The following is a 21,325-nucleotide window of genomic DNA, read 5'->3' as shown; positions in this document are numbered from 1 at the left end:
ATAAGTCAGAGTGCCATCCTAGCCTCTGGTGTTCTTGTGGGGCGTTGTCTGCGCAGCGCGGTTAAGAGACCGTTCGCCGATCCGCTGCGCTCGGCAGCAGGATTGCGCCACGTCTCCATGTGCGTTCCTGGCCTCTGGATCACTGTTCATTCGTTCTTGGCCTCCACGTCGTCACTGTCATAAATTCAGTTAGCTGCAGCAATGCTGTATTCACCTATAGCAACGAATGTTAACTGGGAGAGCGAAATGGCTATGATAAGCAGTGGAACACAGTAGTTGCAGTTTGTAATTGAAATAGTGTTCATTGCAGAAATTTAGCTCTGCGTCTCTCTACATCCCATGTGACATCAATAAAACCAGTGATTATGCTTTGATGTCACCAACTTCACTCCGATGTATTCTGTAACTACGATGACGTTATCTAGGAGTGTATCAGAATCGAATACCACATCGGTAATATTACTGACTACGTGAATGTCCCAACTTATGTGCCACGCACTACATATAGGGAGAACTGTCAATATGTTAAAAGTAAATAGCTCATAAAATAATTTTTTTTCTTTAGGGCCAGCAGCATAATATATGACCGATAATGGCATGATTAATAAAAAGGTGTACCAGAAGTGCTGCTTAAAATATTTAGTCTTTATTAACGACAGTCTGTTTCTGCATTTATCGGTATTGTCAAGTACCTGGAAATACAGTTGTGGTGAGGCCGTATATAAATATCATTTGTACTAAAGCGATTATATTGTACTCACGTCTAGAATGGTATGACTTCCTTATTACGTCGTCAGTGTTTTGATTAGATGATAAATGACATAAATATACTGTAAATAATACGTAATTATGGTCCGACAGTTGTTTGACGGCTCTACTCTTACGACGTTATGTGTTTACAAAGATTATACAGTTGAACAGCGATATTATTTTGCTAACTAAATTTTGTCACTATTATCTTCGCTTTTTGCGTATCTTATTTCCAATTTACACTTTTTCGTGTTCTAAAAGTTCAATAAAGTATTTGAGTTGGTATCTGTGTCTAAATTCTGTATGCTCGTTTAATATTTCTTGTGGGTGTTTTTCGTGTGTATATAGGTTTACAATTTTTCAAGAATGTTCACTGCAAGACCTTTTTGTATTCTGTGCAGGATATGGACTGTATTTTCGATTTTATCCACAGTCTGGTTTTGATTTTTCAAATATAAAAAGAAGCTCACCTGATTAATCTAGCTGTTTATAATGTGTTCTTTACACTTGCCCTTAAAATTTCTCAAAAAACTTAAAATATTTCGTTATATCGCCTACACATATAATTTTGACCCCAACGTAATCACAAAATTGTACTACAAATGTAAAACACTAAATCAGAAGACAATATATATAGAGATACGCTTAAATCGACAAAAAGTAAGATGCGTTCCAACACTCTACTTTGGTAGAATCTCCAACAAAGTTAAAATACTTTTAAAACCTCAAATATTCAACTAGTCTTTCGAACCAGTAACAACCTTTCAATAAAATAACGCTTCGCCACTTCTAGAACATCCGAATATGACAACCCAGGCATATATAAAATCACGTGTAGCAACTGTAATAACTTTTACATTGGCCAAACAGGTGGAAATTTTAACCTTAGGTCTAAGGCGCACATTTGAAACAGAGAGAACAATCTGTCGAGCTTCTTTTTACATTTGAAAAATTGAAATCACACTGCTGATACAATGGAAAATACACTCCAAATCTTGCACAGAATACCAAAAGGTCTATGGGCATACAGAATTTAAACACAAATACTGTCTCAAATACTTTATTGTACTTTTAGGACACGAGAAACGGTAAATCTAAAATAAGATATACAACAGCTAAAGCTAATCGTGACAAAATTTAGTTAATAGAATAATATCGCTATTCATCTCAACAATCTTTTTAAACATATAACGTCGTAAGAGTAGAACTGTCAAGCTACCGCCAAACCGTAGTTAACGTATCATTTGCAATAATATTTACGTTAGTTACCATCTAATCAAAATATTGATAATTATAAGACAGTACACTAATGACGTAACATGGACGTCACGTCATTCTAGACGTGAGTACAATATAGTCATTTTAATGTAACTGACATTCAAATTTATACATTGTCTCACCAGAATGGTATTCCCAGATACTTGACATTGGCAAGAAATGCCGAAACAGTCTGTCGTTAATTAAGATTAGTAATTATAAACAGCTATTCTGGTACATCTTCCTAATAATTATAGAAAATAAGTTTTGGCAAGTAGCATCACAATATTATTAGACACAAAACATCACCATATCTGTTCTGTCCCCCTACTATTCTTGTGAATTATGAGTATACTGAAAGGAAGCTCTTCTTGGAGGTAGTCCTGCCGTAACAACAGAAGGTGAGTGAAACGGAGCAACCGTCAGCTGATTCTCAGGGCAGAACTACAGCTCAAGCTAACTCATCGCTTTTGTATGTAGTGGCTGCAATCCTTTCCACTGTTTAACACATCGAAAGTAGTTTTCCCCCAGACACTTAGTAACTGTGTGGCCTCGTGTTCCGTTGCTGTAATTGTACGTAAGGGGTTGAAACCTCCTGCTAGCGGTTGTTACATCCACAAACATACATTACTAGACTGGCAAAGGCGCATCTTTTACTGAAGTCTGACGTGTGGGAACATGGATACGTCAGGAAGTTTGTGTATGGTAGTACTGCGATTTTCCGAATGAAGTGACGTTGAAAACATTACGAGGTGGTCTAAACAAACAAATGGTTCAAATGGCTCTGAGCACTATGGGACTTAACATCTGTGGTCATCAGTCACCTAGAACTTGGAACTACTTAAACCTAACTAACCTATGGACATCACACACATCCATACCCGAGGCAGGATTCGAACCTGCGACCGTAGCAGTCGCGCGGTTCCAGACTGTAGCGCCTAGAACCGCTAGACCACCGCGGCCGGCTCTAAACAAACATACGTTGGAGAATCGTGTTATTAGAAGACCATCATGTTACATATACACACGTTTGAAGCATACTGTATTTCCCGTAGCAACACTCAAATGAATAAATATGCTTGTTATCAACGAGAAATAACACGATCTGCTTAAGGAGCACTTTCATAACGAACATACTATTCGCAGAAAAGCAGAAATTGATCAAATCTCGTTAAAAACACATGATTAAGCAACATCTGTTAATCTTAGATTTATTGCACCCCTTAAAATATAATGTGTATTAACTATTTAAAGGCCGCAGGTGTTTAGATAAGACAAACTGTAATGTAATTATTTTGTCTTCCATACAGTACAAAAGCAAAAATACGTAAGATGTTTCTAGTTATGCTTGTATTGAGATATGTTCCTTTCCCTTGATCTTCCGTCTGATGTACGAAAAATTACAGCCGAACACGATGCATATATTGACCATTACGTCAAAACTCTAAGGGTATCGTAGTTATGTCAGTTTATCCCCGTTACTTACGACTGTTTTACCAGTTAATAAACAGCCGGTTACACGTCCTTTGTGCTTGCCGCCATATCGTGATTCTAAAATGCTGGCTTCGGTGACACCAGTGATACTGAATACAGTATTGCCAGTCTAGTAAGACATGTTTGTGGTTATATCCAAATGCGTTGAAATTCAGCGAACTCGATGTTAAGCTCCATCTCAGTCACACGTGTTGCGTTTCGGCAGTAGTGGATGCCACTGATATATTCCGTGAAACTGGATTCGTAATCATGTTTTCAATATTCTTGTCAGGTGAGGTGTCAACACTTTCGATTAAGAAATGTTTAGACTTACCTACCACTGCGTCGTACTGTTCATACAAACTGTAATACTACCAGAAATCGACAGTTAAATGCATATATTGTTGGACAGTTAGAGTTTAAAAAAATTTTGTGGGTGTCAGATATGAGCAAACTTAGCGAATATTAAGATTTACAGGAAGCATGAAACAGGTTCCTAATCTTGTTATAATCTCTTTTATTATTTCAAAAACATCGAAACATATGGTGTAGAGTGAAAGTTCAGAAAGCACAGAAGCAACTGAATACCACATTTGCTAGTTAAATGTCTGTAGAATTTCATAACTGGACTGACATGCAGATGAATATGACAAATAAATGGCTACATATAATCTTACTGAAATCACTGTACTGCAAAAAATATTGGAAACACTCACTCTAATATGACTTATTGCTAATTGTGATCTTGAATCTTGCTACTTCCGATGTGCAGAAGCAAGTTACGATTTTTTTTTTTTTTTTGTATCTGAAGTTAAAGTAAACGCATATTTTCAGTGCATTAACAACAGTCCATGCCATCTTTTTGTGATCTAGATGAGCTGATTATTCTCAAACATAATTTTGCAGGAACTTATAATTTGGTAACGCCAGCTCACATCTTACCGATAGTGTTATACCCTACTGAACATTCTGATTTAGGTCAGTTATACAGAATTAACTGTTTGATACTACTTTCTGATTTGAAGCATTTTGTGGTATTTTAGTTTTTAAATGCTCACTGCATGGTTTCTGTTAAAGCACACGATACGTTGGAGCATCTGTAACGACTATATTTTCTATTTGTTTGTTATTAACGAGAACATCTGAATCAGTCGCAACACGTGAGCATAATTTTCCAGAATGTTGGCCATCCCATTAAATTCACTTTAAAATGGAGGAAAGTCTACATTTACATCTATATAAATGCTTCGCCCTTTAAAACGGGGGAAAGTCTAAATTTACATCTCCATAAATAGTTCGCAAGCCACTTTACAGTGCTTGGCGGAGGGTACCTTGTACCACTGCCAGTTACTTCCCTTCCTGTTTCAATTGCAAATAGAGCGAGGGAGAAACGACTGTCTATATGCCTCGGTGCGAGCCCTAATTTCTGTTATCTTCGTGGTCCTTACCCGAAATGTACGTTGGTGGCAGCAGAATCGTTCTACAGTCAGCTGCAAATGTCTGTTACCTAAATATTTTCACTAGTGTTCCTCGAAAAGAATGTCACCTTCCCTACAGATATTTCTATTTGAGTTCCCGAAGCATCTCCGTGATACATGAATGTTGTTTTAAACTATCGGTAACAAATCGAGCAGCCCGCCTATGGATTACTTCGATGACTTCCTTTAATCCTATCTGGTGCGGATCGCAAGCACTCAAGCAGTACTCAGGAATAGGTAACACTAGTGCACTATGTGCGATCTCCTTTACAGATGAAAAACACTTTCCTAAAATTCCCCCAACAAACCGAAATTGACCATTTGCCTTCCCTACTACAATCCTTGCATGCTCGTTCCATTTCATATCGCTTCGCAGCGTTGCGCCTGGATATTTAATCGATGTGGTTGTTTCAAACAACACACTACTAATACTGTATTCGAACATTACGGGTTTTCTTTTCCTACTCATCTGCATTAACGTACATTTTGATACATATATAGCTAGCTGTCATTCATCACAACAACTAGAAATCTTGTCTAAGTGATATTGTATCCCCCTACAGTCACTCAACAACACCTTCTCGTACACTACGGCACCATAAGAAAACAGCTGCAGATTGCTGCTCACCCTGTCCGCAAGATCATTTAGACGTACAGAGGGTAACAGCGGTCCTATCACACTTCCTTGGGGCACTCGCGACAGTACTCTTCTCTCTGATGAACATCCGCTATCGAGGACAACGTACTGAGTTGTATTACTTAAGAAGCTTTCGAATCATTCCACATGATTGTATCTTCGTTAACAGTCTGCAGTGGGAAGCTGTGCTAAATGATTTTCGGAAATCTATGAATAAGGAATCTGCCTGTTGCCCTTCATCAATATTTCACAGTATATCGTATGAGAAAGGGGCAAGCTGACCTTTGCACGAGCGATGTTTTCTAAAACCGTGCTGATTCATGGATAGAATCTTTTTCGTCTCAAGGAAATTTGTTATATTCGAACTGTGAATATGTTCAAGAATCCTGCAGCAAACCGATATTAAGGATAGTTCCCCCACACCTGTCAGGCCCCGGTAGCTGAGAGGTACGCAGTTTCGCTTGGGACGCGACAGCGATCGGACGTGTCGGTACTTACGCGTAGTCGTAGCGCCGCAAGCCGTGTTTATAATAATTCTTGGATTGTGACCTGTGATATTCTCAGTGCTTCTTCACTACCGTCGTGCACAAGCTTCTTAATTTACTCACAGCGGTCCCGACCGCTCATAAAGTGCAGATATGGCTCCCAGTGTACCTCGTAAGAATACCCTGTGTTTTGCATTTGAGAAATCTTCCAGGAATGTGCAACCGAGTTCTCTAGAAATCCATGACTGGATAGTAGATATTATTGGCATCACATCCGATCAGGTCCACACAGCATATTATGACATGGCGGAATACTGTTTCTTTGTGAAGTTTTTAGACCAGATACAACTGGAGAAAATTTTGGTGAGTACTGGTGGGAAAGCAGAGATCCGACATCGTGATCAGTCGGTGAGTACAGTTTCAATAACTAACGCTGACATTGAGTATAAGCAAGTGCGAGTGTTCAATTTGCCACCTGAGGTTGAGAATTGTTTTCTTAGAGATGTCCTCGCCGGATACGCTGACATCCGACAGATTAGAAACGAAAAATGGTCAAGCCGTCACAAACTCCAATTTTATAGTGAGGTTCGCTCAGTTGACATGGCCGTTAAAGTCAATATCCCATACCATATAATGGTTTGTGGTTATAAGGCTCATGTCATTTACGAGGGGCAAGTAGGCACTTGTTTTATCTGTAACACGAGTGACCATTTACAAGAGGATTGCCCACGGCGAGTTGTTGTACTTCGAAACAATCTCCAACAACGACAGAGATTAACATTGGCTAATGTCCTAACTCAATATCAGACGCCTTCTGTGACTGACTCCCAACCGAGTGCATCTGTGTCAGAGGACAACGATCTCGGTAACAGCACCTTCCCACCCTTAGCCTCCAAAACCCGTGGCCAGTCACCCCTTAGCCACCGGTGTTGCATTATCTGTCGGTAACAAACGACGACGTACTATAAGTGACGGTAGTGGTTCCGGCGACCAGGTAGTAAAACATCAAACCGATGACGCGGAGCCACGGGCCTCCACACAGGACACGCATGTGTCGCATGGCTCAGTAACGACCCGCCAAATTCCCATTCAACCGCCCGACGCAGAAACTGTCAATACGAGTGCAGCCGAGTGTTTACAGCAATCCGTTCCGATGCCGCTTGCCGACTCGCCGCAGGTGGCCAACACACAAGAGGCGGCAGTCAGTCAACTGCAACTCGTAAACACGGCGGATGAAGCACGCGGTGTAGAGCATAACATAAACAGCCGCCACCTCGAAACTACTTCCAAACAACTCGAGGACCAGGACAGCTGTATACAAACAGCCAGTGCGGCTCCAAACAAACACAGTGAGCCTACTGAAGCCGCGTCTTCGGACTTGCCGTCACCCGTTCCGAAGCAAGGACTTTCACATACTGCTTACAGTCATGACTCGCCAACTCCACCGTCTTCAATGACACTTCGGACGACTTTGCGACGGCAAAATAAAGTTAAACCAAAGGACTCCGTGGCTGGAAGTAACTCAAAAAGTAAAGTCAGCGCAAAAAATGGTTCAAATGGCTCTGAGCACTATGGGACTCAACTGCTGAGGTCATCAGTCGCCTAGAACTTAGAACTAATTAAACCTAACTAACCTAAAGACATCACACACATCCATGCCCGAGGCAGGATTCGAACCTGCGACCGTAGCGGTCACGCGGTTCCAGACTGAAGCGCCTTTAACCGCACGGCCACACCAGCCGGCACAGATTTAAAATTAGCAATACTACGGCAGTTTATCTATGAGTCCGAAGCTGATATAGTTCTGTTACAGGAAGTGTCTATCTTAAGTTTTCATGTATCAGGATTTGCAACGATCGTAAACACCGTGGCGGACGGGGGTACAGGTACGGCCATTCTATCACGAGACGGAATCCCAGTGAGCAATGTCGAAATGTTGGACTCCGGTAGAGGCATAGCTTGCCAAATTTTTGACGTCACCCTCGTCAATATCTGTGCTCCATCTGGAACGACCTTAAAATCAGAAAGAGCTAACTTCTTTAAACAAGACATCATATACTTGCTACGCCGCAACCCAACCCAGTTGATAATTAGTGGTGATTTCAACTGTGTGATCCACAGGAAAGACCAATCGCCAAACTTTAATTACAGTAGGAAAAGTACATGATCTGGTGCGTCACCTGCAGCTGATGGATGCGTGGGAACTGAAATTTCCTACCCTGGTAAAGTACACGCACCTGATCCCAACCGCATGTAGCCGTCTAGACCGTTTGTACATCTCTGAGAACATTTGCCAACATGTTCTGGACGCCGATGTCATTCCGGCTAGCTTCTCCGACCACTGCGCCCTCTGTGTCACGATAAATCTGGCCAAACAGCATACTAAATGGCAAAGAACTCCGTGGAGCCTAAATGTTTCTATTCTCGCCGATGCCTTGCTACAAGATGTCATCTCCACGACATGGGCGGATTGTCTCAAGCAATGCTGCAGATATCCGAGCAAGATAGCCTGGTGGAATGCTGTGGTCAAACAGAAAATGCGATTATCCTTAAGAAACTACAGTTGGCAACGGGTGTCAAACGCACGATTGATTTTACCAAACAGTTCTGCGAGGGTTATATGCGACTACGACACCAACCAACACACAGCTGACGATCATCAAACAAATAAAGGCGAAGCTTATAGGCATAAAGCGAACGCAGCTTGAAGGACTGAAGATCAGATCTAAAGCAAAATCGCTTCAAGAGGACGAACTTGCATCGCTGTATCACCTCATAAAACATCGTGCCCATCGCAAGCGAGCTTTTATCGGGGAGCTGGACACAGATGATGGACTCCGTTTGACCCGACAGAGTGATATTCTTACTGCAGTTTACCGGTACTTCACGGATCAGTACTCGCAATGCGACACATATGTATGCGATACATATGTATGTATGTATGTATATAGTTACGTCTGCGGAATACTCGGCGGTCGTACACGATTTTGCTCCAGACGAAGTCCTTGAACTGATTTCTGGCTCGCCATCGAATAAATCCCCTGGCCCTGATGGTTTGCCACGGGAATTTTATGTGCGCTTCTGGCCCATAATCGGACACGCATTTACAGATGTTCTCAATGAAGTGATGCGAGGGAGTGACGTGCCGGCCAAAATGAAGGAAGGCCGAATTGTATTGATACCAAAAAGCAAACACCGAAAAACCTTAGATAACTTCCGACCTATTACTTTACTCAATTTTGACTACAAAACCTTCACCAGAACACTCAACAGTAGATTGTATCCGCTAATGAAGCAAGTGATTCACAACCATCAATCATGCATCCCTGGTCGCACTATTATGACGCCCCTTTCGGAATATAGAGATGTAATAGCCATAGCGTCAGTCACTAACGTGAATCTCGCTTTGCTGTTTTGCAAGGCTTTTGATCGCGTCCGCCACGAGTACCTCCTACAGCTACTGCAGCGTTGTGGTTTTGAGCAACGGGTTATAAATGTCGTGCAACATTTCGTCACGGGCATTACAACCAGAAACAGCGTAAATGGACAGCTTACTCAACCCATCGAGGTCCAAAGAGGAGTGCCGCAGGGGAGCCCTCTCTCCATGATGTTATTTGTTTTATCGCTCGAGCCGCTCTTACGCTCTGTTTGTTGTGTCTAGACAAGACAGCCTAGACACAATGAGAGGAAGCCGAAAGGCACGCGCTAAGCTAAAGCAGGAAGCCGTGAGGTCTGAAACAGGATACGTAATGAATGGTATATTGAATAGTACGTAGCTTCTGGAATACTTAACTTTAATCCATCCTTTTGGTACATCTGGAGATTGTGGCGATACAAGTGAGACTCTTTAGATACATGCAATGTTACTAATGGCGCCTTGCTAGGCCGTAGCCATTGACTTAGCTGAAAGCTATTCTAACTATCTGCTCTGCAAATGAGCGAGGCTTCGTCAGTGTGCATCGCTAGCTACGTCGTCCGTACAACTGGGGCGAGTGCTAGTAAGTCTCTCGAGACCTGCCGTGTGGTGGGGCTCGGTCTGCGATCACTGACAGTGGCGACACGCGGGTCCGACATGTACTAATGGACCGCGGCCGATTTAAAGCTACCACCTAGCAAGTGTGGTGTCTGGCGGTGACACCACACTATTCATGACAAACTTGCAGGCCTTTCGATCGCCGGGACGTCCTTCGTGGTTCGTGCTTACGCCGACGACGTCGGAGTGTTATTGCGCAACGACGGAGACGTATCAACCCTCAAGGCCGCGGTAGACGAGTACTGTCGTGCTTCCGGTGCTAAAATCAATGCCGGTAAATGCACCTTTGTCAACATTCGAGGATTCGACGCATTTATTATACCTTGGGCGAAGCGTGTCGAAACTCACACCACTCTGGGGATGATTATCGATAAATGCCAGCTAAAAATGAATGCAAAAAATTGGAAGCAGGTCACCAATAAAATGTAAGGTGCCATCTATGAAATCAATTGGCGGTCCGTTAACATTCTCCAACGCATACGACTCCTCAGCAGTTATATATTCAGTAAAGTGTACTATATGGCCCAACTATTTCCAGTCCCCAAATGCAGGCCAAACACGTGATGAAACTCTCTAATAGATTTATCTGGCAAGGACATCTGTTCAAAGTGAAATACACCACGCTGACGTCTTCCAGACAGGCCGGCGGACTAAACATGCCTGACATTAACCGAAAGTGTACTGCGTTATATATTAAACGAATCACCCATTTGTTGGACAAGGAACCTCTCAGCGTAACCAGTTGGCTCTTCCGAACGTTACAACCCACCGATATGCATCCACCCATTGATGTAGGTAAAATACATTACAAACTACGACATGTCAAGCAGTTTTTTCTTGAAGTAAGCTATATTGATGGACATTATTTCACGCGGGATTTACCGACGACGCACCTGTTATTAAAAAGATGGACATCTCCAATAGTCCGGAATCCCATTGAACTTAAATACCCGAGTGTTCATTGGAAGGCAGTTTGGGACAACATAAGTTTAACTGTCCACACTGCTGAAGTGCCGTCCACATGGTATAAAGTGGTAAACGATGTTATACCCACTAATGAAAGGTTGCATAGAATCGGTTTAAGTGACAGTGATAAATGCGTCCGCTGTGGTCTGGTCGACACCTTACGCCATCGCTTCACTTGTGGCGGCCATCTCATTAACTGGAAATGGGTGCAGCAGAGGCTGGGCCTGATTGCCCGCAGCAGCCCAGCCAGCCACTGCACCGACATCCTGCTCTGGCCGGACGCGAAACATTTTCCCGCCACCAAGAACAACACCGTGATGTGGATGTTAGGACAGTTTGTGACATCTATCGTCATCCATAATAGTGAAGATAATCTCATTAGTTTCGAGGCTTACATGAGAACGGCACGCTGGAAGATGAAACGTTACCCAAATTTCAGGAAGATGGTTGCTAACATGTTAGACATAATTTTTGAAAAACAACGCGTAGGGTAATTCTCGATGCCGGTAAGGACACAAATCGCATGCAAGACTATGTAGCGAACAAAATACACAACGAATAAGGGGTTATACCAGTTCCTAGGACTACTCAAGACTTCTCAATGGTGTTATTAACTTCATTATGATGTTTTCATTAATTTATGTTCCTATGCATCTCTTGTTATCCGTTTGTGTGCTCCAAATGACTTTGAGTTTGGACGGTTATGAATCAAATGACAGAACTGTCATTCCAGTTAAGACAATCAATTATATATATGCTTGCGTTTCGGTTCTGTGTCTCTGTCTGGACTGAAGAGGCTATTCTCAGTTTACTATTTATGATCTATTTTGTAAGCTTACGAATGACACTATATTGAAATGCATTCTTCAGTCTATTGTAGGATACAATTCGTGTTGAATCAGTTCCAGCACTTCAATATTTTGTTTTTGTGCTTATGTACATATATGGTTGTTTTAATAAAGGGAAAAAAAGGTAAAAAAAAGTGGTCAGCGTGACGGAATTTCAATCCTAAGGTCCCGGGTTCGATTCCCGACTGGGTCGGAGATTTTCTCCGCTCAGGGACTGGGTGTTGTGTTGTCCTAATCATCATCATTTCATCCCCATCGACGAGCAGGTCGCCGAGGTGGCGTGAAATCGAAAGACCTCCACCAGGTGAACGGTCTACCCGACGGGAGGCCTTAGCCACACGACATTTCATTTCAAGGATATTGGTTTGTAATTTTGTAGGTCCGTTCTTCCAATCTTCTTACACAGGAGAGAAGATAATTTTGAAGATAACTGTTTCCTGAAAACAATGTAACATTCCATCATTTAAGTTGTTCAGATCACAGCAAATTTATGTGAACGTGCAAATTTTATTTAGGCTGTCCCAGACTACACAGTTTATTATTCAGTATTGAAACAGTAACCTTTCGATCACGGAAATATAGTTAGCGTTACGAAAAGCATATTTATTTAACATAAAACCACCCATCTGCAAGATACAAACAATGGTTCATAGGCATCGCACTCTGGAATCTTCTATACTTAAATCATTAGTATTTAACGTACCTGTTGTTACTATGTTAATTCTTTGATTTTTCCACACCCGAAACCATATAATTTTGTTTAAATTTATTATTAAATCCTGTTGTGAGTAAAATAACTGCACTGGCACTTGAGGTATAGAGAATGTTCCAGCGGGCGTACATTTACTATAAATTGCAGCAAAAAGCGCGTCAGAAGGCAGAGATTCAGTTCGGCTGCTTACTTTCTTGTAAATAGTTCACATATCGTCTGATATTAATAAGCGAGTCAGCCAGCGCTTCTTTATCCTCACAGTTTCTTTGTTCTGGTTTTACTACGAAGTGGCTATTCAGTTTTGTTTTTGCTGGTTATTATGATGCCTTTTACGAATAAGATCTCCTGTTAAATTGAAAAATGTAACTTCGTTCCATTTGAAGCTAATTTTCTGGAAACATGCGACTGAAAATTTAACAGGGCATGAAGAAAAGTAAAATATAAACTACGAACCAAAGAACTGTCTCCATTTTTATGAATTCCAAGTCCGGCTACCCCTGGATAACGAGGTCTTTCCTGCAGAGTATATCAATGGAATATGAGTGTGATATTTTTTAAAAGATAAATTTTTGATCACTCACATTACATATGAGAATAATAGCGTTGAGTTTATTAGAAGGTGTTGTGAAATACTAAGATTTTCTGTAACAGTTTACGTTCCACGACTGATCATTTAGCATGCTTATTTTTAAACCTGAAGGAAGTATTTCTAAACTGAGGAGGGATGGTTTTACACTTCAATTAATAATGGCGCTCTCCGTACATGGTTACCATTACGCAAAATAGGTTAATGTATTCTGTGTTTCTGCAAACGCTGCTGTTAACTATGCAAAAGACGGCTTGTGTTCTCCTTAGCAGAAGAACCTTGTCGACAGTTTTATTTATCAGAGCAAAGTAGAAATCGGCGGCACGTTGGATGATACGTTTCTTTTCCCAGGTAGAGTGCATTTATTCCTTCGTTCTAAAGTCGATAGGAGAATGCTAGGTGAACACAAATACACTATCTCTTTTCACTTAACGTGCAGCCAGTAAAACGGTTGAAGGTTTACGCGCCCTGAAATCAGTTGAAATCACATCTGTACACGCCATAATTCAAACATAGTGTTTTATCAGTAAGTAAGAACCTCTATGTATCACACACACAACAGCTGGGGCTAACATCTACAAAATTATATCTGTGGTTGCATTATTTTTGTAAATTCGAAGTAGTTAAAAGTTAGTTTTACCGTAGCCTGAGGTATCGAATATAGTGCAAAATTAGCAGTTCATTATTTAGTTGCTTCATTTCTTTCTCAATCCTACTGTTGTCGCTCAGCGAGTAACGCTCTGTAAATTCGAAATGAAAGTGCTGTATTAGCTTTTTCAACTGAACTAATGTTTTCAAAATTACAGAAAAAAAATTATTTTGTATATATACCCACATAATTTAGTTGTAATTGGCACTGTGAAACACACAAATAAATTTACAGTGCTCTAATTTTAGTTGGTATCTCGAGCGTTGAGGCAGGAGAAAACATTTTAAAAATAGATTAAAAACAACCTAGACCGCAATAAAATATTTATTTTCAGTGATTACCGGTTTCGGTCAGAATGTGACCCTCTTCAGATTATTTATACTATAATGGCAGGCGTTGACAGTCAACGAACGTCAACTATTTGAACAGTTGATGTTCGTGGAATCACAAAACCTTCACCGTTCATCTTAACGCCTACCATCATGATGTAAATGGAATGGAGATGGTCACATTCTGACTTAAATTATTAACTATTGCAAATAAATATTTTATTGCCAGACAGCCGTTTCTCTCCACAAAAAAATTAGGAGAGAACATTGATTTAAAAATATAACAAAAATCAAAATTATGATTCTTTGCCTCGACAGATGAAGGAGAACCAGAAGCAACTCGCCGAACTCTGTTCGCAAGGATTCAAATTATACTTTCGTGGAATGTGTGGGCTTTGAACCACCACTGCTTACCTCCTTTCAATGCACGCTGAAAATATGGCTCTAAAAATGGTTCAAATGGCTCTGAGAACTATGGAACTTAACATCTGAGGTCATCAGTCCCTTAGAACTTAGAACTACTTAAACCTAACTAACCTAAGGACATCACAAACATCCATGCCTGAGGCAGGATTCGAACCTGCGACAGTAGCGGTCGCGGGGTTCCAGACTAAAGCGCCTAGAACCGCTCAGCCACACCGGCCGGCTAAGGCTCTAAACATTGCTTGCTAGAAGCGGGTTTTATGTCGCCATCTCCATCCTGTTGAGGATTTCACGTTTTCCAGCTCCATTATTGAGCCTATGATGTCATAGATCGTGTAGGGGATTAGGTGATGACATCGTTAATGATGTCATACAACCACCCCCCCCCCCTTTCCCATCCCCACCCCCACCCGGTCATTTACCTCGTCTGACCCTCTATTGTTCAACCTACAACATGATATCTGTAACTTGCTTTGTCGTTACAGACCTTGAATCTCCTTTGTTCAGGTTCTGTTGATACGTAAGGCCGTGGTGCGTTGCGCAGGCACAACGGAGCGGTCGCAGTGGCTGTCGTGGCGCGTGGTGCTGCTGTTCACGTTCCTGCTGTCGCTGATGCTCAACACGTACTACGGCGCCGCCGTCGTGGGGTCACTGCTCGTACCGCCGCCCAAGACCATTCGTACGCTGCGACACCTGATAGACAGCCCCATACAGGTCGGCATTGAGGACATCGGCTACAATCGTGACTACCTTGAGGTTCGTAGATACACTATTCTTAAATTTCCTTGTCCTTTTTTTCCAGAGTGAAGTTTGTCGATATAGCTGTCTCACGTTTGAGGTTAGGACATTATTTTACACCTCTTTCTGATACAATACTGATCTGCAACTTCTTTTCGTGCTTCTTTTTTAAAGACAAACAGTAAACCTCATTAGTAACTTAATTGTGCATCTCGATACTTTCGCGGTGCAATGAACTAATGATCCATGAAGCCACATCCACATCGGCCGCGCTGCGCTGCGCCGGGCCGCGCAAAACCAAGAGAAGTGGTTCGGCGCGACGCGACGCCTCGGGTGTGCAAGTCAAACCACGCCTCTCTGTGCAATAAACGAACAAGTTGCGCGCAGTAGCAGTACATCAAGGAAAATGGTTCGTTTGTGGGCGGCACTGTTTGGAAGGCGTTTCTCGTTATCCACTGTTACTGATGCACGCGCACACACTGGAAGATTGCGTTTGAGTGCGGCGCATCCAACGTGGACGCGGCTTTAGAGTTCACGAGTGGAACTGCAGAAACCCTATTTCATCGCCGGATATTTCGCCTGTATATCTTCCTGTCATCTCCTAAGTGAGTCGACAGACTGAAGCTGCAAGGAAGCTGCAGCAATGACAGGTTCTTCCATAATCTCCGATTTGCTGTGGACTTCAAGCCTTGATGGCTATGTCTTAAAAAAATCGTTCAGATTGCTCTAAGCACTATGGGAACATCTGAGGTCATCAGTCCCTTAGACTTTGAACTACTTAAACCTAACTAACCTAAGGACATCACACACATCCATGCCTGAGGCAGGATTCGAACCTGAGACCGTAGCAGCAGCGCGGTTCCGGACTAAAGCGCCTAGAACCTCTCAGCCACAGCGGCCGTCTATGTCTCCAAAGTGGTTAGACTTTATTTTTGTGTTTCTTATTGTGATGGTTGATCTCTCTTGTACTGGTCTTCTGTTTTTGCCTTCCTCGTTAATAACGCTACTGAAACATTAGCTCTGGAGCAAGTGGGGCTATCTAGAGGTGTTCATGGGTTGACCTCAGTCCAACTGTGTGGATGTGGCGATTTGGTAATTGCGCTGTCTCCAGGTACAAAATGCGAGTAATGTGACAGAACCTCTTACGAAGGGGAGGCATATGGCTCATCCGTTGGAGATCGCCGGATGGGTAGCCTCATGGTAGTTGCAGAGTGAGACGGATCGCCCTGATCTGGAGTCGTTGGAACCGCTTTACGTTCGTCTTCACAGTGTTGCTACATCTGGTGCCAGCATTATCCAGTATGTAGAAGATAGAACCACATTAAAGATGGCTGCAACTTATGGCAAGAATGAAGATTTCAGATTCAGGAAGGGATAGAACATGTGCAGTCTTTCTGTTATTTTTTTTATAGAGGTCACCCACTTATTCCTTCGGGGTTATTCAGCTGCCATTTCGAGAGATTGGAATTTATTGGTGATCTGTGTGGCGGTGTAGTAGAAAGAACTGCACCTCTTGCCATCCTTTAGGTTGTACAAAGCTATTAGCGGGTTGTACAGGGGTTTGTTTGGCACTCTTCTTCTTCAGCGAACTTCGTGCATTTGCTGTCGCCCTTCTCTCGTATTTCGGCGTATTTTTGGAGGTAGAAGGTGTCTGGTGAATCTCAACCTCGGAGTCGGGCAGTGGCATGCCAAGTAGGTCAAGTTCCATACTACGTATAAATTACAGAAAGTAAGTAACACGTGTCTGCCCACGCTAAGACCATTGTGCGAGTAGAGTTGCGCTTTGTCAGAAGAAAGTACATATTTCGGGTTACCTGCAGAGACAATTCTGTTGTGGTATGCATGACAGACGCGTCACAGAGTGAGAGTGACACGGCGCGGCAACTGGGAATGCACTTCGAAGTTGAATTACGCGGGACAGCACGATTCTCGTAGACAAAACGTCCAAATAGCCCACAGATTCACCATGAAAATATGGCAACATCGCGTACAGCGGTAGCGAAATTGAGCCAGCAGTTTTTTCAAGGCCGCACAAAGGTGGGTGATGCTGATCCTGGAGCAAGGCCATTGACCATAGACGACGATATCAAGGCAGCTGAGGAACTGATTCACAGCAGTCGCAGAGTAACTATCGCGGACATTGCTCGGCAGATGCTCATCTCTATAAGCAGCGCTCATGTCATCTTCTGAGATCGTCCGCAGTATTGGAAATTGTGCTCACGGTGGGTTCCACGATCACTACCACCTGCACACGTAAGTACAAGGTTTATAGCTCTCTGGACTGCTTTGAGCATTACTCTGTGGAGGGTAAAGTTTTCCTGTCGCATCATTACTGGCGATGATACATAGGTCCATTATTTCACGCCTGCAACAAAGAGAGCCTATATGGGATGAAGTCACATGCATGCATGTCCGAAGGAACAGCCACTGCGGCGACTACGGCCGTTATGAAATGTATGAACTATTCGCAGTTGCGAATATGGACATGCATGCACGTCCGAAGGAACTTTGCATCGTAATTCGGAATAACACAGGCAGTGCAATATCGAATTTATCCGCCGAAGCTGGGCAAGCGGCTTTCAAGTAAAATGTCTCCCCTGTACAGGAATATACATAATGGACGTACGAGTAGAGGTTGTGGACAGATAGTTGACGAAATATGAAAGTTTGGATCTGGCCGTGAGTCGTGCTCAGGTAGCCAAATGCTAAGGCGATCGCTAGCGATAAGTGGGTTCAAATCCCTTTCCTGCACAACTTTTCATTGTTGTCATTCCATTATACAGCTGATGACTGTCCATATTCACAACTGCGAATACGTTTAATGTATAAAGAACAAGAGACATGTAAAATTAATCAAAAGTATTGTCCCCCTCACTGCAATGCAGCACCCCACAATACACTTACAACACACATTTTACTTCAACGTTTTCGATGGGAGGTTTAGAAGTATTTGCAATATACTTAAGATCTTGCACCGTGCCATTTCCATCTTTTCGGCAAGCTGAAAGAACATCTTGGAGAAACAGATTTTCCAATGATGAGAATGTTCACACAGCGGTTCTCGAATGGCTCCCAGTCCAAGGAGCGGATTTCTATCGCCGAGGAAGCGACCGTCGTTCACAGAGGTTTGGCGGCTGTGCCGACAAACAGTGCTATGTATCTGTGTCACAATGAAGTATAGCGCAACATTCAATAAAAGTTACTTGGCTTGTCATAATAATGTGTAACTTTCTTTTTCAAGTCCCCTCGTAATACCCATCTCGCTGTGTGTTAAAAGAGCAGGATTCGTTATATATAGGCGGTAGACTGCGATAGACGACGACTAAACACTCGATCGACCGACTTTCGAGCGTGCAGAGCCGTGGCTCCATCCGCAGCGCACTCAATAGCATCTCAACTCAATGACGTCACTAATTCGAATGATGAAGCAGCAGCACTCGCTAAGTCCTCTTACAAGGTGACCGCGCTTACTAGTCGTCGCCGATTTCGTTCAAATTTTATGCTGAGCTTGGTCAGAAGTTAAAGTAACAGAAGTGTGAGCTCCAGATGGCCAAGTGTTTAGAAAAAATAGCATTTTTGTGAGGGTAGGCACGAATGACGCCTACCGCCAGGAATCAGAGGCCATACTCGGTATCTAGACGCGGCTGGCTAATTTGGTGAGAACAGCTAGCCTAGCCTGCAGAGTGTAAGCAGAGTTATCGTTATGTAGCATCGTTCCCAGAACTGATCGCTGTCCTCTGGTTTGGAGCAGAGTGGAAAGTCTAAAGAAGGCTCAGACGATTCTGAGACGGTGTCAGCTGCAAATTTCTCGACCTCCGCTATCGGGTGGTGAATTGTAGGATACCCTTTAATAGATCAGGTGTACGCTACACGCAGGAATCGGCTACTGGGGTGTGCAGAGTACAGGTGGCGTGCACATCTGGGTTTTTTAAGTAACAGAAATCCTTACACAGGCCCGATAAATTGCCTTTGAGTCCAGACAGAGTAGCATTCGTCAGAGCTCATCAGAGAAAGGAAACGTCAATATATAGTGTCAATTAACGTCTATGAAATGATTCCACAACTGTTGTTGTTGTTGTGGTCTTCAATCCAAAGACTGGTTTGATGCAGCTCTCCATGCTACTCTATCCTGTACACGCCTCTTCATCTCCGAGTAACTATTGCAACCTACATCCTTCTGAATCTGCTTAGTGTATTTATCTCTTGGCCTCACTCTACGATTTTTACCCTCCAAGCTTCCCTCCAGTACCAAACTGGTGTTTCCTTGAAGCCTCGGAACGTGTCCTACCAACCGATCCCTTCTTCTAGTCAAGTTGTGCCACAAGTTCCTCTTCTTCCCAATTCTATTCAGTACCTCCTCATTAGTAACGTGATCTACCCACCTATTCTTCAGCATTCTTCTGTAGCACCACATTTCAAAAGCTTCTATTCTCTTCTTGGCTAAACTTGAAATTGAAGTACATAATTCGTATGAATTAGTGAGGGCAGAGATCACTCTTGGCAATCGGAATATAATAATAGCTGGATCCTTTTACCTACCTCCCAATTCGGATGATACAATTATTCAACGGTTCAAAGAAAACTTGAGTTTAATTTCAAACACGTACCCGACCCATACAATTATAGTTGGTAGTGCTTCTAATTTGTCCTCGATATGTTGGCGAAAATATATGTTTAAATCCGGAGGTACGCATAAAACATCATCCGAAATTGTGCTAAATGCATTCCCTGAAAATTATTTCGAGCAGTTAGTTCATGAGCCCACGCGAGTGGTAAGCGGTTGTGGAAACACACTTGACCTCTTAGCAGGAAATAATCCTGAGCTAGTAAGAAGTGTCATAACGGATACAGGGATTAGTGAACACAGGTGTGTCGTAGCGAGACTGCATATTGTAACACCCAAGTCCTCCAAAAATAAACGAAAAATATACCTATTCAGAAAACCAGATACAATTTCAGTTGCTGCCTTCCTAAGAGACAATCTCCACTCTTTCTCAATTAACAGTGTAAGTATAGACCAGGTGTGGTTTGCACGGACTTCAAGGCGGGATACTTATAATAGTTTCCACAAAGAAACTTTGTCTCGAAACCTGGCAGGAAATCCAAAGGAATTCTGGTCGTATGTGAAGTATGCTAGCGTCAAGACACAATAACTGCCTTCTCTGCGCGATAGCAATGGAAATACTATAGACGACAGTGCTGCCAAAGCACAGTTACTAAACACAGCCTTCCGAAATCCCTTCACCAAAGAAGACGAAGTAAATATTCCAGAATACGAATCAAGAACAGCTGCCAACATGAGTAACTTAGATGTAGATATCCTCATAGTAGTGAAGCAGCTTAAATAACAAAAGCAAGTCTTCTGGTCCATACTGTATACCCGTTAGGTTCCATTCAGAGTATGCTGATACAATATCTCCATACTTAACAATCACATACAACCGTTCGCGCGACGAAAGATCCGTACCCAAAAACCGGAAAGTCGCACGGGTCACACCAATATTCAAGAAAGGTAGTGGGAGTAGTCCACTAAGTTACAGTCCCGTGTCACTAACTTCGATATTCAGCAGGATTTTGGAACATACACTCCTGGAAATTGAAATATGAACACCGTGAATTCATTGTCCCAGGAAGGGGAAACTTTATTGACACATTCCTGGGGTCAGATACATCACATGATCACACTGACAGAACCACAGGCACATAGACACAGGCAACAGAGCATGCACAATGTCGGCACTAGTACAGTGTATATCCACCTTTCGCAGCAATGCAGGCTGCTATTCTCCCATGGAGACGATCGTAGAGATGCTGGATGTAGTCCTGTGGAACGGCTTGCCATGCCATTTCCACCTGGCGCCTCAGTTGGACCAGCGTTCGTGCTGGGCGTGCAGACCGCGTGAGACGACGCTTCATCCAGTCCCAAACATGCTCAATGGGGGACAGATCCGGAGATCTTGC

The 21,325-nt window shown here is 42.7% G+C and overlaps 1 protein-coding gene across 1 annotated transcript in view; it reads left to right on the top strand.

The window, feature by feature from the left end:
- The window catches only part of LOC124556261, a 189,109-nt gene that overhangs the window by 60,006 nt on the left and 107,778 nt on the right, over positions 1 to 21,325 (top strand). Inside the window, exon 3 of the mRNA XM_047130247.1 lies at positions 15,171 to 15,382. Within this exon, the coding sequence (XP_046986203.1) occupies positions 15,171 to 15,382 (212 nt within the window). The remainder of the gene's footprint in view (positions 1 to 15,170; positions 15,383 to 21,325) is intronic.

This window comes from Schistocerca americana, chromosome X (assembly GCF_021461395.2).
Source record: "Schistocerca americana isolate TAMUIC-IGC-003095 chromosome X, iqSchAmer2.1, whole genome shotgun sequence".
Lineage (NCBI taxonomy): Eukaryota > Metazoa > Arthropoda > Insecta > Orthoptera > Acrididae > Schistocerca > Schistocerca americana.
The sequence above is the reverse complement of the archived record's forward strand: the minus strand, read 5'-3'. Positions and strand labels throughout refer to the sequence as shown.